The sequence below is a fragment of the Barbatula barbatula genome (assembly GCF_947034865.1).
Source record: "Barbatula barbatula genome assembly, chromosome: 9".
NCBI classification, from domain to species: domain Eukaryota; kingdom Metazoa; phylum Chordata; class Actinopteri; order Cypriniformes; family Nemacheilidae; genus Barbatula; species Barbatula barbatula.
Window position 1 is genome coordinate 14,459,319 of NC_136772.1, and position 17,046 is coordinate 14,476,364.

At 37.7% G+C, this 17,046-nt stretch overlaps 1 protein-coding gene across 2 annotated transcripts; it reads left to right on the forward strand.

The window, feature by feature from the left end:
* The first annotated feature begins 98 nt into the window (after positions 1–98).
* Positions 99–16,549, forward strand: gdap2 (ganglioside induced differentiation associated protein 2). 2 transcript variants are annotated; one of them, XM_079464876.1, is made up of 14 exons: positions 99–333; positions 1,290–1,505; positions 2,268–2,407; positions 2,576–2,729; positions 3,260–3,348; positions 3,494–3,570; positions 4,208–4,367; positions 6,471–6,621; positions 7,370–7,446; positions 8,276–8,352; positions 9,453–9,592; positions 11,141–11,195; positions 12,467–12,610; positions 16,495–16,549. In XM_079464876.1, exons 2-14 carry the CDS (start codon positions 1,309–1,311, stop codon positions 16,519–16,521), a joined length of 1,488 nt encoding a protein of 495 aa, XP_079321002.1. In that variant the 5' UTR covers positions 99–333; positions 1,290–1,308; the 3' UTR covers positions 16,522–16,549. The 2 variants fall into 2 exon arrangements, with proteins under 2 accessions (XP_079321002.1, XP_079321001.1); XM_079464875.1 differs by lacking the exon at positions 16,495–16,549 and adding an exon at positions 14,863–16,095.
* The last annotated feature ends 497 nt before the right edge of the window (positions 16,550–17,046 follow it).

The window sequence follows — 17,046 nt, forward strand, 5'->3', positions numbered from 1 at the left end:
TAAAGCAGAACGTCTGATAAAATATAGGATGGACCTAAAAAGAGTGTGCGCTTTCAACACAACGCGACTCCATATTGACTGTCCCTTAAAGGAAAACCGGACGTGATGATTTTAGCCCTCGTGAATCAGCTGATCAGGAAGCTGACTGAGTGTTGCAAACAAGATGTGTTGACCACAAGCAACTAAAATCACTTTTTAACCAATGGTCCATTTAAAAGCGGAAGTTTGGGAATACAGACGTGATCTCTTCCCTCTCTTTAAAGCGAATATATTTTCCTACTTGTCTTCTGATGTATTAGACAGATAAGCAGCACCAGTGGACGAGATCATCTGGTAGGTTTATGATAGTTGTCATTGATGGCAGTTGTTATTGGTTTCATTTTTGCACATGTTGACATAGACACGGTGTGGCTGAAATTTGTATAGTTCGCTGTGCGTGTGTGTGTATATGTGTATGTGAAAACTTATTTTAATATATATTTTATTTTAATATATTATATATCATAGTTTTAAAACTCTGGAATCTGAGAGTGCAAAAAAATCTTAATTCTGAGAAAATCCTTTGTCCAAATGAAGTCCATAGCATGGCATGGGACATTAACAAAATATCTTCATGGAACATGATCTTTACTTAATATCCTTATGATTTTTGGCCTAAAAAAACGATGATTTTCACCCATAGGCCTAAAATGTTTTGTTGGCCTTTGCCACAAATATTCCTGTGCTACTGGTTTTGTGATCCTGGGTCACATATAATAATTGAGGTGAAGCATTTATATACCTTTACCAACATGTTGTTGTTTAAAACTAATTTGGGGACTCGACCTTTACACCAACAGTTTGTTTCTACTGAATATCTTATCTGTTAATGGAGTTCTGTCTGGTTGGACTGATAAAGTTTCTCTGTTTTGTTTTAAAGTCAGTCACTTTTATAAAAACACAATTTCTCAGATCTTTGAATTGAACTTTAATAATTGCAGTCACATTTTCTGTAAAGCTTGTGTTAGGAGATTTTAATGCATTCATGCAAAAGTCTCATAATATATTAAAATCGTGTAAAAAAAAAGTTTACAGAGTTCATTCACTCGATTACATTTATATCAACTGAAGATTTTCCTTTTCAACATGGTAGTTTCTTTCTACAATTCACTGCAGGCTGTCATTGTAACTGCTGACATGTTTAATCTGATGTATACGCCTTACATTGTGCGGTTGTGTTGATCTGACTCACTACATCTATACTATCTATACCCCTTTGTTTTTTAAACCTTCACCCTGTCTTTTTTTAGATTACATCTAAAACACAACATGGATCCCTTGGGAGCTCGTTCTCAGTTTGTGGATGTCCAGAGCCTCCCCACGTGGGACCAGCCTCAGGGAGTCCAGGATGAGGAGGAGGGAGAAAACTGTTTTACAGAGGATGATTGCAATTTGACCAATCAGATAAATTCTTTAACATCGCCTTTTGCTTTTAGACAAGACATCAACAGCAAGATTGTTCTCTTGTGAGTCTTCTTTACTTGACGGCTTCTCTACTATTTTCTGCAGTTATTTAAGCCTTAATAGTCTTAAGATCCTTACAATTACAATTTCAGATTTGCTCGGTTTACTTTTGTTAAAGATATACTTTAAAATATAACAGACAGGTCAAATGGCGGTGTAAAAATTGCAATGAATTCTGCTTAGTCATCCTTCATACATTTATACGCACACTGAATTGTGATGCACTGAACTGTAAGGGCATGCGCTGTGTATGATTTCCATAAACATTTAACACCCCTTGCAAGCAGAATCTCATGCACGATTATTCTATTTATGCCCCATTTAGTTATTCCCTCGTGTATACAAATCCACTTTATATCACAGTCGAATTTCACTGTTAAGGATGTCTGTATGGCTGCTTTCCGAGTCTGACAGTGTCTAAGGGCAGGGATTTGAACTCATGGTTTCTCTGTTATATAAAAGAGAAAAAACATTGTACAGAAATGATTTTCTTCTCCAAAAATTTAAGGAGGAATTGAATTCAGCAATACATAAAGAGTTGTGCCTCAGGATTTATGTTGTGGGATTTATTTATGTCACAATAATGGACATATCCTATAGCTTTCTTGTAGCCATAACGTTAAAGATGTGTTCGTATAGAAAAAAAGTATGAAGTGTATTATACTAAATGAAACGTTCTCTATTTGTTCTTAAGCCACTTTTATACCTTATATGATGTTCTATGTATCTCATATATAGAGTTACATTATTCCTTTATTTTACAGTAATGGAGATGTGGCACTTTTAAACTGTACTGCAATCGTCAATACAAGCAATGAGATGCTAACAGACAAGAACCCAGTATCAGACAGCATTCACAGATACGCCGGGCCTGAGCTCAAGGACGAACTACTCAAACTGAAAGGTAGAGGGCACTAGCTGGCTACCATACAGAGGACTATATCCTAACTAATTGTAAACTATTCATAATACTATAAGTTAATTCCTGTTTCCTGTTCTGAGTTTTGGAGCAGATGTTATCGTCATTTTGTTTGCCGAGTTTCACGACGTGGGTGTGTGTATGTTATTCCAGGATGTCGGACGGGTGAGGCAAAAATGACAGAGGGCTTTAACTTGGCGGCACGCTTCATCATTCATACCGTTGGGCCCAAATATAAAGCCAAGTACAGGACAGCTGCAGAGAGTTCTCTGTACAGCTGCTACAGAAATGGCATGCAACTCGCCAAGTAAGATGGACTTGCGGAAGATTGTTGCACTGGATGCTAATTTTCTTATCAGTCACAAGTTCAGATCACATATATTAAAGCCGTTCAGGTTGGCTTAACACCCGATTGGTTTAGCAATTCCCATAGCAACCAAAACATTTGTAAAATAACAAGAACGCTTATGCGCAGTGTCTGATGATTATTAATGGTGATGTCTAAGAATTTGTTTTGGAAAGACCTTGTGGATGGTTTGTTGGAAATCCGTAGCTTTAAACTGGGAGGAAAGGGAATGATAGGAGATTGTCCAAATAAGATAGCCCTATGGTATCCTTATTTGTTATGTACTTACTGTAAAAATACATGCCCATTTATCTGTCATTTGAGTTTACTGGGTGTGTCAGCAAGTGGTTTTGATATTCAGTTATGTCACCAAACAAACTACTGTCTGTTGCTATATGAAAACCTTCTTTCTCATTCATTTCCTCTCGTACATCCTTAAAGGATTTACATATATTCAATTACAGTATTTCGTGTTGTGTTTCTGTCCACAGAGAACATGGCATGGTGTCTGTAAGCTTTTGTGTGGTCAACACAGTAAAAAGGGCATATCCACTGGAGGACGCCACGCATATTGCATTAAGTAATTTCCTTTTTCTCATCTTTAATCTTGTGCTGTGAGTCAAGCACATGTGCAGATCTATCCTTTCTGGTGAACCACACAGGGATTCCCACATATTCACTTTTCACTCATCAGAAGGTGTTCTCCTTACTTTCTGTCTTTTCAGGGACTGTTCGTAGATTTCTGGAGAACCACGGTGAGAACATCGAGACTGTGGTGTTTGCTGTTACAGATGTGGAGGAGGTTCGTTTGCAGTTTCGTTACACGGTTTACGCAGCAGCTTCCATCCTGTAACTCTACCATGTGTAGAGAAAAACTCCTCTGTTTTTCCCTAAAGATCAATTTTGTTGTGTTTGTGGCTGAAACTGAGTTGTTTTTAAGCTGAGGATGAGCTACAGTAATATTCCTTGTAAAATATAATAAAGTTAGGAGACAGAAATATTAAACCAAAACCAGACTGGGCAAGAAGTTGGTCAATGCTGCATTGACCCTGGATGTGCATTAAAGTGATAGTTTAGCCCAAAAACTAAAATTCTGTCTTTATTTACTCACCCTCAGATCGTTCCAAACCTGTATACATTTCTTTGTTCTGCCAAACACAAAGGAACATATTTGGAAGAATATCAGTAACCGAGCAGATCTCATCCCCCATTTACTGCCATAGTAGAGAAAATAAATACTATAGGAGTCAATGGGGGATGAGATGAGGTTACTGACTTTCTTCCAAATATCTTCCTTTGTGTTTAGCAGAACAAAGAAATGTTTAAAAGTTTGGAACAATCTGAGGGTGAGTAAATAAAGACAGAATTAAAATCTTTGGGTGATCTATCCCATTAAATCCTCACGATCACATTAAGTAATTCATACGTCTGTTTTTCAGCCCGTGTATTTGAAGTTAATGCCGCTGTATTTCCCACGCTCAAAGAAAGAGGAGATGACCAGTCTTCCTTTCCTGCCCGCGGACATCGGCAATGCTGAGGGCGAGCCCGTGGTCCCAGAGAGACAGATACGCATTGCTGAAAAGCCGGGAAATCTGGAGGGTGAGCTCAATATAATGCACATCTGATCTCTTTTTCAGTGGATGTAATTCTGTCTTGAAAACCTCACTTGAAACAGCCCTCAGCCAAATAGCAGTTCATCCATTTGGGAAGCATTTTGACTTATAGAACAGAAACTGCAGTTGACACGTCTTCAAAGGATTTCATTAAATGTTTTAATTACTTCCTGCATTGTCATCACAAAGGGGGTTTAGGTTTGGCTATCTTTGCCCCTGTATAAGCACTGGGTTGAACAGGCCTGTATGAGTATGAAAGTACATTTGGATCTTCTGCTTGCCATGGCATTCAGAGCGCATCTGTATATTTATTTGTTAGTGAGAGATTGAACTTGTATATTTGTTGGCCTGCCGTTACTTAAAGCCTAAATCGTTTGGACCGCGATCTGGCCGTGTTAAGGTGATCACCTCTCACTAGAGCTGTTGATCCAACTCAAATACACCGAGCATAAGCCAGGACCCGTATCAATAAACACTGCGCTTCCCTGCCTGCCTCTGAACGCTTGAATCCATGATATAGAAGGGCAGCCCAATGTCCAACTACTAAAACTCTTTGCAAGTTCAGGTCATTCATATTTCTCATTTATCACAACGTAACCGAACAGTTCTTGGCCACCATGGACTACCATAGTAGGAACAATTACAATGGTAGTCAAAAGTGACGCAGTACTGCTTTCCTACATTCAACCGTGTTCAACAGACACTTCTTTTTTGTTACAAGCATTCCTCCATCCAAATATCTTTCTCTGTGTTCATCAGAACAAATACATTTACACCGATTTGAAACAACTTGAGTAAATTAAGTCAGAATTTGTATTTGTGGTTGAACTGTTCCTTTCATTTCTGTTCTTAAAGGTATAGTTCACTCTAAAAAAAAATATTTTTTTGTCATTTACTTTACTCGTGTCTTTTCAAACCTGTATGACTTCTGCTGAACACAAAAGAAGCAATTTTAAAGAACATTGGTAACCAAACAACTTACTATGTGCCCCATTGACTTCCATCGTATAGACACGAAACCACAGAGACATTTCTCAAAATATCTTCCTTTGTGTTTATTCACGCCACAATTAAATGATCTATTATTCCTGTGGACTGACGGTATTAAATGAACTTCAGACGTGTGACTGCATGTTGACATCGGGCCTACTGAGAATGTCTTGCACATATATATTTGTGCTCTTGCTGTTCTAAACCATTTGATCAGACCTTGGTATCATGATACTTTTGGTTTGTGTGATATGACGCTAAGGATTTTCTTCGTCATGGACCTATTTGCGCAGTCATATTTACAGTCAATTTTGTATTTGGTTAGAATTAATCAAACACATCATGTTTGTTCAAACACTGTTTGTCGATTGAACTTGCCAGCATAGCATTGCTTCTCCTCATGTCTTTTTCCAACACGTTATCGTTCATGACGCTAACATTCTCCTGTAGTCCAGATACATTTCAGAATTACTAGACCGAGCGAACCGTGGTGCTTCCAGTATTCTCTGAGGTGGGTTGTATAAGTGCCTTGTGTTGCATTTATAACACCAACAGTATCTTCTCTGACCTAAGATAACCTTTAGGAAACAGCTGTGTGTAACCGAGTGTTTGTAATGGCACACTCCACTTTAATGTGTCCTGCGGGCAGCTCTCTTTTTGCCTATAATAAACTTGTTTAGTTGTTTCACTTTCCTTCGTGAGCGCTGGCTGAAGCTGAAGTATGGGGCTGAGCTAATAAGGAGTAAATAAAGAAAGTTGGTTTGCCTGTTTGGACATCACTTTCCTTTTATTTATATTCAGATATGGTCAATACTAGAGATCTGGCATAAAATTGTAAGCAGAAATAACAGGATAGATGATTTGATCCATGTCTGGCTGTACATCACACAGCGCTGAGGTTGGAGGTCAGACCATATTGCTGTCTGAACCTGCCAATGTTCATTCCAAGCATGTGAGAGTAGACTGTACTGTTCATCGCAGCGAAATGCATTTGTGCCCGAGCGGTTGCATTTTGGTTTTCTTCTCATATCCAGAGCTTTGTTTAGAGTTATAATACATGTTAATCCGTACGAAAAAGTGATGTTCCTGTCATCTGTAGAGGACTCTGGAGATGACTCACTGGAATCAGACCTGGGGCTTGTGGGAAATCACGCATTTGCTCGCATGGAAGGAGATGTGGATAAGCAGAGGAAAATCATCCTTCAGGGCCAAATGTCTGAGGCGGCCCAGCAGAAACAGCACCAAAGGAAGTAAGAATTCTAGTTGTCTTATGAGACTGTCGACTGTTCCACAAATAAAACATTTCCCATAATGAATGTAACTATTCTTTACGCTACTTGGGAATTCATTGCTTAATATGGTATCTCCTTACAATAAAGTGTGTTTACAACACTTTTCTTTTAGTAACTAAATGGTATTTCATCATAAATTGTAAACTGTGATAACTAATCATTTTATGGGCAATTTTTATTTGATCTTTTTACAAACTTTACTATAGACTGTTATAGCACGTTACAACACATGCACAGTTTTGTGGTGAATAGAGTCCCTGAAGATTCACAAGCAAAAGATTTAACTAGTAAATTACATTAGCTAGCAAGTTAAAAGTCAGTATTATTTAGGTTATCAGAAGAACTTTTACTTGGCTTACGTCGAATTGTTTATTTAATAAAATGAATATACAATAAAATTCAACAAAGGGTTTATTTAATGCTATTGTTAAACAATACAATAACATTTTTATATAAATGAAATCAAATATAAATCGTTATATTATTAGCAACTAGCCAGACCGATCAACAAACACAGACCGGAAGTTAACTCTGGGCCAGGCGCGTGCGTCTGATGAAACAGTCTATAACAAACAAGAAAATTTATTTCCATGAATTAATATATGTTTATTACAGAAACTAGTGTACAATTTGGCGTTTAGATTGAATACATATTCTTTACATTACTGTCTGGTGTCTTATTTGTTTTCTCTCTATTTTTCTTAAGCTATAGCCGATGGCTGTGCAGAGCACGGGCAGAGGATCTCTCAGACATAGCAGCATTAAAAGCATTATATCAAACCGGTCAGTGTTGTTCTGTGTTCTTGTATGTAGCAGTGTGACGTCTGTTTTATCCCTAACATGTTTTCAACACATGCTCACATTTAGTCTTTGTCAAAACTGTATTTTTTTGTGCACATGTGGACTTTGTGCTTTCTTCATCTGTGTGTTTGCACTCTGGGCAGGAAACCTTTGTTCTGCCTCATTGAGCTGAACATCAGGGGGTTCTGTAATCCGTTTCTCTTGTTTCGGGATAAAAAATAGACACTGCGATAATGGTTGCTGTATCTTCAACCTCTTGTTGTTGCATAGTTTTTGGAAAGCTTGTGTCCTTTTGATCTTAATGGATACGCGTTATGTGCACCATAAGCTGGGTTATTATTGGAGCTACAGTAAATCTTTTAATTAATCTTCATTTAATAAATAACCAATGTTGAATATAAATCACATTGTGTATTTTTTAGCCAATGGGAGCAGACTTTCTTCAGCTGTGCACCAATGTGCCACGTGAGGATGAAAAAAATAAAACGTTCATTCAGATGTTTCTTGTAATATGGTACAAAAGAGATATAGCCTACTGTTACATATTTGCAAGACGACTTCATTAAACAGGGTGAGGTTGAAACATCTAATGAGTTCATCACACATGCTGTTTGATGTTGAATAAGGAAATGCATTTGGAGAAAAGTGCAAAGCATGTTGCTGACAGGCAGCTGACCCCTTTATCCTGACCCAACCTCAAACCCTGGACACATTGTCAGACAGTATGCTGTGCACTCTTCTCCAGTGGGTTTGGATGAAAATGTCTCGATACAATCCAGGTGTGCCATGATGCTTTCTTTCTCACATTCAGGTGTTGATAGATGTGGCAGGACGGTCATGGTTGTTGTCGGCAGGAATATTCCGGTTACAATCATTGATATGGAAAAGGTATAAAAGTAAATACACATTTATAGAATATAGCATCATTTCAAAGCAGCTTTACACAAAAAAGAAATCATAAAAAGAGGAAAATATTAAATGTATTGATTAAATACAGAGAAGAGATTGAAGATAAAATACAGAGGATACACCATACAATACATGGTATCATTGCAAAAATGGCAGTAATATTTTATTGAAAAGATACTTTCATCAACAAATTGGCCTTTCAGACAGTAAAAGAAGCTCTGTCATCTTTGAAAACACCAATTTCAAAACCTGCACATGTTTTTAAGCATTTTTGTTAAAAGACCTGAAAAATCTCATTAACGCAACAGCCCCAAAATGTTCATAGCATAGTTTGTTAAAAAATAAGCTATGATATCAACTTTTTATTAATCTTACTTAGTTACACATTAATAGAGTATATTTTATAGAAAATGATACATTAAAAAATGTTGAAATGTTGAAAATACCTGTTTCGGAAATGATAACCAATACTGTATCTTTGTGTAAACAGTAGAATATATTTCTCAAAGTAAAAGAGTAATAAAGAAATTTCTTTCTTCAAAATATTTTACTCTACATTTCTTACATAATGTTTTAATTTTAATTAATGTATTTAGACGGCTGAATGTGTTACGGTAATGAGTTTTTCAGCTGAAAATACACAATAATTGATTCCTATGTTTAAGTGATGCTTTGTACCAGGTAAATTAAAACATAATATGCACTCAGGCATAGCTGGATGTGTTACTTAATGAGATTTTCAGCAGAACATACAAAAATAATGAATTCCTTTGTTAAGTGATTCTTTGTGTGAGGTAAAGAGCAGAATGATAATTTTTGTGTTGCTGAATTAAGTTTTATTTTTTAAATCATCACTGCCGTGATGTTTCAGTGGTTTCATGAGAATGCTCCTCTTCGTCTGTTTTGTCTTATTCAGACTTTCGTGACAAACATATTAACATTAATCCTCAGATTTAGCCACAAATGTTATACATTTTCACAAGATTTACCTGAATAAGCATTGAAAACATGTTTTGAGCAATATGTAACAAAAAACATCTGGATTGATCATTCATATATTTATTCTGTTTGTTTGTTAGGCCTTACTATATTTCATCCATGTAATGGACCATATCACAGTGAAGGAGTACGTGATGGTGTATTTCCACACGCTCACCGGTGAACACAATCACTTGGACACAGACTTCCTCAAGAAGCTCTATGACATCGTGGATGCCAAGTAAGAACAATTTCTGTTTCGTCACAGCGAAACTGCAAACCACCCACATTTCTTCTCTCCGACCTTACAACGATGACTTCACCCAGTTATAGTCTGTGAGCGCATAAATCTCTGACACACATGGGAAATTTCATATAAATGCTTTGCACAGTAAATCATTAGATTTATGATCTGCTTTTGCCAAACAACACTATCTCCCTAAACCAAACCTAGCCAAAAAAAAGATCACATGTGATATGCTAATCGTTTGTGAAAGTCTGTGACTTGGTGTTCCGGTTCTTTGACAGCATCTTGAGGATTTATGAAGAGCAGCTCAACCTTGCCTCACTGTCTGTTGTAGGTTATGACAAGCTTGGAAAGCACCATTTGAAGAACGGCCACACAACGCCGAGTCACATTTACTCCGTTTTACCTGATCTGCTTTGGCACCCCACAGTATCGCTTTCCGAGTGGGTGCGAGATGGTGATGTTGCTTCTTTGGAAAGTAAAATGATGTTGATTTCATTAATTATAGCATGCGGAGCATGTTGGGAAATTTCGAAGGGGATTTTGGTTATAAGGGTTAGAACATTGAGAGCCATTGCAATGGCCTTGACACCTTGTTAAAATGGGAAGAACAGAGGTTTCCGTGTTCTCCTGCATAGCCAAATAAGAATATGGTCAAACCGCCACCATCACCATACGAACAAGCCCTACGAACAATGGATGTAGCGCCGTGGAACTAAATTTCATAACATAAAAAATGCATCTTAAGTAATTCCCTTTAGATTGAACAGACCGCGCAGTTTTCCTGCCTTAGCGGAGGAGAGTGAGTCTTTGTTAAAGTCATGTCCGTGGGAGGTGAGCGTGAGGTCATGTGTTCGGGGGACATCTCAGTGTGCAGGCAGAGGAAACCACAGTCTTGAAATAAAAAGCAGAAATGCTGTCCAGGTCCAGTCCCTCACACTTTCCGTACCTTGTGGAGATCGGTGACTCATAGCTCTTAAAGCAAGGCCAGCTTGTCTCGTATCAGTTTTTAACATGTATCACCAAGGCAGAGAACGAAGAATAGAAACATGATTATATATAATATTAATATTACGAACATAATGCCACAGACAGAAGCGCCGGGGTTCTGTGGTGTTTCTGTAAACAATCACAACCATGTGTACAACTAAGCAAGCCAATGATGTTATCACTCCCTATAACCCCTGCTCATGGTTTTGGAGCAGAACATCGTGGGAAAGAGGAGAGGTTGATGAATGTGTCCCTCACGCTTTTCGAACACCCCTCCGCTTCTGGCCGCCAGTTGTCTAGATCTCTATTGCTGTGTGTTTTGGACGGCAGCGTGCGGCTTGGACGCGTCCGGTCCATTGGACTCGATACGCAGACTTGCTCGTTCCCAAGAGATCGCACGCTGGTGCACAAACTGCTTTAGTTTTCTTTCCTAATGGGTTTAATGTCATTGTTAAAGCAATAATCCTTTCAAAGCCCAATGCGCTGGAGGAATTCACTATTTGTGTAACAAGTCATTCATTTTGTTGATATCCATTTTTCTTTGCGTTTTAGGTTCAAGAAAAACCTGAGAGCTTTCTACTTCGTTCACCCAACGTTCCGCTCCAAGGTAAATCAACTCTCATTTGAGTCCATTAAAGTCAACTTTAGATGTTCATCTAGAATTGAGCATCACCATGAAAGGTTTTCTTTCAGAGCTCGTACGGGCCCATGGTTTAATTCACAGTCGTCAGCTTCACAAATAGATTCGTAATGCGTTCGCACAAAGTGTACCATAGCGGTTCACACAACCTATTCAGGTAATTGAAGTGCTTATGAGTACGTGTTGTCTTTGCCAGGCTTTGCTTTCATTCGTGAAATTATTCGACAATTATGCTCCGTGCTCTCCAAACACCAAAGAACCCCTGCAATTCAGTGTCAGATAATTGTTTGTTTATAAATGCATCCATTTCAGTCAGAGAATGCTCGGCCATTGTGACATTCCCAGGTGCGAGTCACGTTTGGGATTAGTCATTTGAATAAACGTTACCGAAGCTGAAAAGCTTTGGGGGCTGTAGTGTTGGCCGTAAATAGGGTAGCAGTCAATTCGTGCATACATTTAACAATTTTCTCTTTTTTTCAATTTGATCTCTTCATTCATTTTCTGTTTTTTACCGCCCTAGTCTTGTCGACTTAGGAAGTTAAGCAAAGCCTTATAGCAGCTGTTGGGTTATGACTTTCAATGTCAGTCGTATCCAAAGCAATGAAACACGTTTGGGGTTATATAACAAAAATGTTTTCATTGAAAGTGTGTTATATGTAAATGGCACTAGCAGGGTACAAATTGATGCCCCGTTATTTGACTGTAAATCAGTAAAGTCACCAGTGGTCTTTGGGCCAAACATTAAAATTAAAATCATATAACACTGGCTTTTTTAACATAATCATTTTTGACATTTAATTCACTTTAATTTGACATATAATATAATACAAAGAGACATCTTCAAAATTACTTTGTTTTTCTGAATGTACTATTTATAGGTATGTAGTTAGGAAAAAAATGTCATTTGTGAAATGACCAACAATATTTCAACTAAATTAAAAAATACATTTTAATAAATTCGAAATAAATCTATTTGCAGAACATGAAAACTGGAGAAACAGTGCAAAATAACAGAAAAGATGTATTTTTAGGTGATAAACTGATTTTTATCAGTTTTCAAGTGTCTTTTCACAGACACTGGACTGGAATGGTCACAATACATCTAGAAATGCTGATTAAATTAACATTTGGAAAGGTCACTTTATTTCTTTTCTGCCGCTCAAACATGTTTAGAAAAAGAAAATGCTTTCACTTTTAAGATTGCAACTTCTAAAGCTTTTTTGTCTGATTCCTGTTAGGTGTCTACATGGTTTTTCACAACGTTCAGTGTATCACGCCTGAAAGAGAAAGTCCATCACATAGAGAACCTGCAGCAGCTCTTCACTTGTATCTTGCCAGAACAGATCGACATCCCTCCTTTCGTCCTGGAGTATGACACACGGGTGAGTTTTCAAGCCTGTAATATACCTCAGTCTTGTCAAATCTCAATGAAACGCAGGTGCGGTTCTTTATTTACTCAAGGCTTCTGGCAAACTCTAAAGTGAACCCGTGTACAATCACAAATTAACAACACATCATCCGTGCACATGTTATGGTTTACAGATGACAAAAAAAAACACTAAATGTTGTCTCAATTGAGAAAGCACATCTTTAATGATCTCACAAAGACTTAATTTGTGGGTCTGTTTAGGGTAATTGTTCAGCTCTGTCACGTTCATTCTCAATCCATTGTTGTGTCAATTTCATGCAAAATCATCCGCTTAAAATTATGCAAAAGAAAATATTGGGGTTACTTGCATTTCTCTAACAGGATGTCCCTGTATTCTTTAAATGCAGCTTTAGCTATTTGTTTTATTTTTGCTAAAGCTACTATATAAAATGTTTTTTATAGTTCTTAATGAGGTCCTTTTATATTTTGAGACGGGTTGTGTTTGGCTTGTGGCGAGGAGATTCTTTGGGTCAGCAGTTAAAAATAACTCTAAGTATGGGTGGAAGAAATGAAATTCAGACTGGAAGAGCGTTCAGTAGTGAGAAATGAACCCGTCTGAGAACTCCGCTGCCTCTGCTCAGACTCAACATGGGAAACAGCAGTTTATTCGCAAGATGACTCAACTTGTTTTGTGGTTCAGGGTGACAATTTAAAGGAAACATTGAGTTAATTTAACCATTTTTGTACCACTGCACACTAGTGTGGGCGGTATAAAAGCATTTTAGGCTTGATGATGGCAGATATGGTGCCATGTATATATACAGTATAATGTGTTGCCCGCATCTTATAGACAGAATTGAACATCAATAACTGTTCCAACATCTAAAAATGATGAAATATACAGCACTGTATAATAAAACACAAGTGGAGCATTCAAGTGGCTTCGGTTTTACATCTTTTGCTAATGCACACAGCATTAATGGAGATACTTTATTGAACGCTCCTTTAATCTAGGAAGACGTTTTATCTTTTAAGTGCTCTCGATCATGCCTTTGTCTACCAAAACACGAACAAAACATTTGTGTAATGTCAGTTATGCTCCCAATTCTTAATTTACATTGTGTCCATAATTGATTCCATATTTTTTCTATACTGTGGCGAGTCCTTTTTTGCTTGTGTTGTCCCTAAAAGGCTAAAACTGCTAAAACGGCTGCTATTTCTGATCCATGTTAATGAAACGGCAAAGAGGGATGCAAGGTGAAGTAGCTGTGAAGAATCGATCATGGCATTAATGTGTTAAATGGATGCTCTTTCTCTTCGCAGCAGGTGCATGTCGTGGTGCACAGACTTAATTAAGAATACATTTTATCCAACAGGATGTGTGCGCATGCATTTGATTTGCATGAGTACTTGTGCTTTAATCTGTAAAGGCACACTGTGACATTTCATCTGATTGAAAAACAAAATTTTGTTTATATAGATTTCACGGAGTTGAAAATGTAGAAGTCCGAGCGCAATGTTATATGTCAAATGTTAGAAGACATTTCAAAGTTTTATCACCCCAGAAATGCGTCCTGTAATGAAATGTCTCGTATGATTCAGCTGGAAGCTTTGAACCCTTCTTTTTGAAATGTTGTTTAGCTTGACTCATAGTTTTGCACCTCATGTCTTTGGTAGTTCCTTAAATGGTGACTTTTGATTTCCATGACTCAAGCATTTCCTGTCATTCTTTGATTACACATGAAGTTAATGGGCGTTATTGGAAATAGCAGTATAAGACTTTGTTCTTAATGCAGTTGTACTTGGCTTTCTCATTTTGCCCATACGTAAATTGTTGCAGTCTTGAAATGAGTAGAATCTGTTTTTGATTTGTATTTAACCTAAAGATAACATTAAGGTAACAAATTCCGGGAAGAGATGCACATGTCGCTTCTGGAACCCTTGCATAGAGGAAAACATAAGTATATCCTTGAAACCACAACCTTCACTAAATGTTTGCTGCATCGTGGTTATAAAAATAAAGAGGCCATTTGGCTAGAGATCCATTTGTAGTTTATTTTCAATTTATCTTGGTGTTCAGGCGCACAGGCTGTAGGATGTTGGTGTATCCTGGTCTAATAATGTGGTAACAGTGGCCCTTCAGCAATTCCTTATCAGCTTTTTACAGCATTTAGTGCATGTCAGCTAGTCTGTGACCAAACGTAACTTTTACCGCTGTTGGTTTATTCAACTGCGCTCATAAATGTCATCTTTTCTCCCTTTAAGGTTAACAGCCCATATTATGCCGCTCACTCCTCAGGCCTGTGATGGTATCAGACAAACCCGGTACAGAAGAGTTTGACAGGACCTGCCACTAAATGCTCAGCGCCTGGGCAGACGCACAACCCCGATGACCCGTTGTCGGAACGTATCTCAGTCATTCCTGGGTGGCTGAATTTTCTCTGTGACGCTCCGAGATGGTCGATCTTCTGTCTTCAATAATGCTGTATAAACACAACCTGCTGAGACATGCTGAACGTGCCACAGACTCCTTAATAGAAGGAACCGCCGGTCTGACTTGAGCTTCTTTTAGGAAACTTCTGCAGACAGAGACTGAATTTGTTAAATATGCATAACAGATTATATTTTGTACAACACGTGTGTTGTGTTTCTAGGTGAATAATTGCTGGAAATATTGTCATTTGTGTTGTTTTTGATTTTTCATGTCATGTTGTTCATCCAGTAATCTCACAGCTATACTTTGCCACCGAAGTGTGTTTTTAATGCATTCCACGGCCGCACAGTCAAAAGCAGGAACAGTTTTCTTAATTTTTTTGATTTTCAGTCGCAAATTAATGTACAACTTTATCTGAGGCATTAATCAAACTGAAGGAAAGCTGTATGAAACTGTCAGTTCAAGTTGGTCTAGATCTCACTTTCCCTTACGAAGGACATATGAAGGAAAATCTGAATGATATGAATTTCTCTACGTTGTTTTCTTATTACAGTTATAATTCTGTGTAATCATTTATAGCTAAACTGATGCCATGGTTGCAGTGGATCAGTTTATTTGCACTTTTTTTTAGAAAAGATTCACTGAGATTTCTAAGTAACTGCCTTTTTAGAAATTGTATGTTTACTCCAAAATAATGTTTTGTGTGTATGTGTGGTGGCTTCTGGAGATGTTATCAAAATGGTACGTCAGTGTTCATGTTGGCGGGTCTTTAAAATCTAAGGTACACTAACATTTTAAAGAGCGTCATTTGTATTATTTTCTAAACTATGAAAAAGATTTTCATGCATGGCCAAAGTGAAGAACTGTAAAAGGTTCATTGTAGCTATGTACCTATGCAGTTTGTTACTATTCAACTTGGTTTGTTTAAGTGCGCAATTACTGAAATCGTGCAAGAGTTGTGTTCATTTGTATCATTTAAATGAACGAGAGCATATAAATCATGATCATGAAGAGCATATTTGAATAAAAGAAAATCTTGAAGCGGTATGTTATCACTCATCTTCGTTTGGTTCTTTTTAATAGCGAGTATTTCCACAGTTGTGTCGAAATGTGTTCAGTTTATTTCAAATGAAGAACGGTTTTAAAGTATTGTTCAGAACATTAGAAACTATAACTCACTTGGGGGACATTTTTGTCTATCTGTAATTTGGATTGTCTTTAATCATGCGTCATATATTTTTTGAACACATTGGGCAAAAGATCAAATTCTGTTGTTTTGATTCGTTCCATTACACATAACAGATTAAAAAACAAACAGAGCTGTCATTGGATGTGTGGAGTCAGAGCAGACAATGGTTAACCGCAAGTGCGTGTATGCATTAGATACTAAACATCTAGCTGTCCTTATATAACCCATCATTGACCGATATCTGATCTAATAACTGTTGATTTATGTGTTGCAGATGCAGATCATTCAGCTCTCCTGTTAAAAATACCCTGGTGTTTTCTCATCATGAATCACTCGTGCACCATGTGCAAAAAATGTGCTCCATTTTTTTGATGCCATCGAAATGCATTGATGCGCTAACGAAAGCACTGCAGTGGAACACACTGATGAAACGGATCGACTGCAGCACAGTGTTGAACTGAGTGAACGTAGATGCTCGATGTCTTTAACCAGTGCTGGAGCTGAAAATATGCCATTGATTATTGCACCATCTGCTTATTGCACCGCTCACCACAACACATTGTGGAAAACTTAATGAGGAAAAATCACGGAGGCAGAAGGGCAATGGGCGGTCACTCTGCCGTAAGTATTACCGCCAGTAGGGGGCAGCAATAGTCAAACATTGTTTGCTCGAACGTTAGAAACGACACGGATTTAATTGTTGTCAAGTAAATGTACAGAGCAATTCGGTGTGAAGATGTATATTTGACGTAGGAAAACTTAAAGGCAAACATTAGGCTATTCGCTTTTACTGGATCGTAATTAAAAAAGGCAACGCAAATGTAAT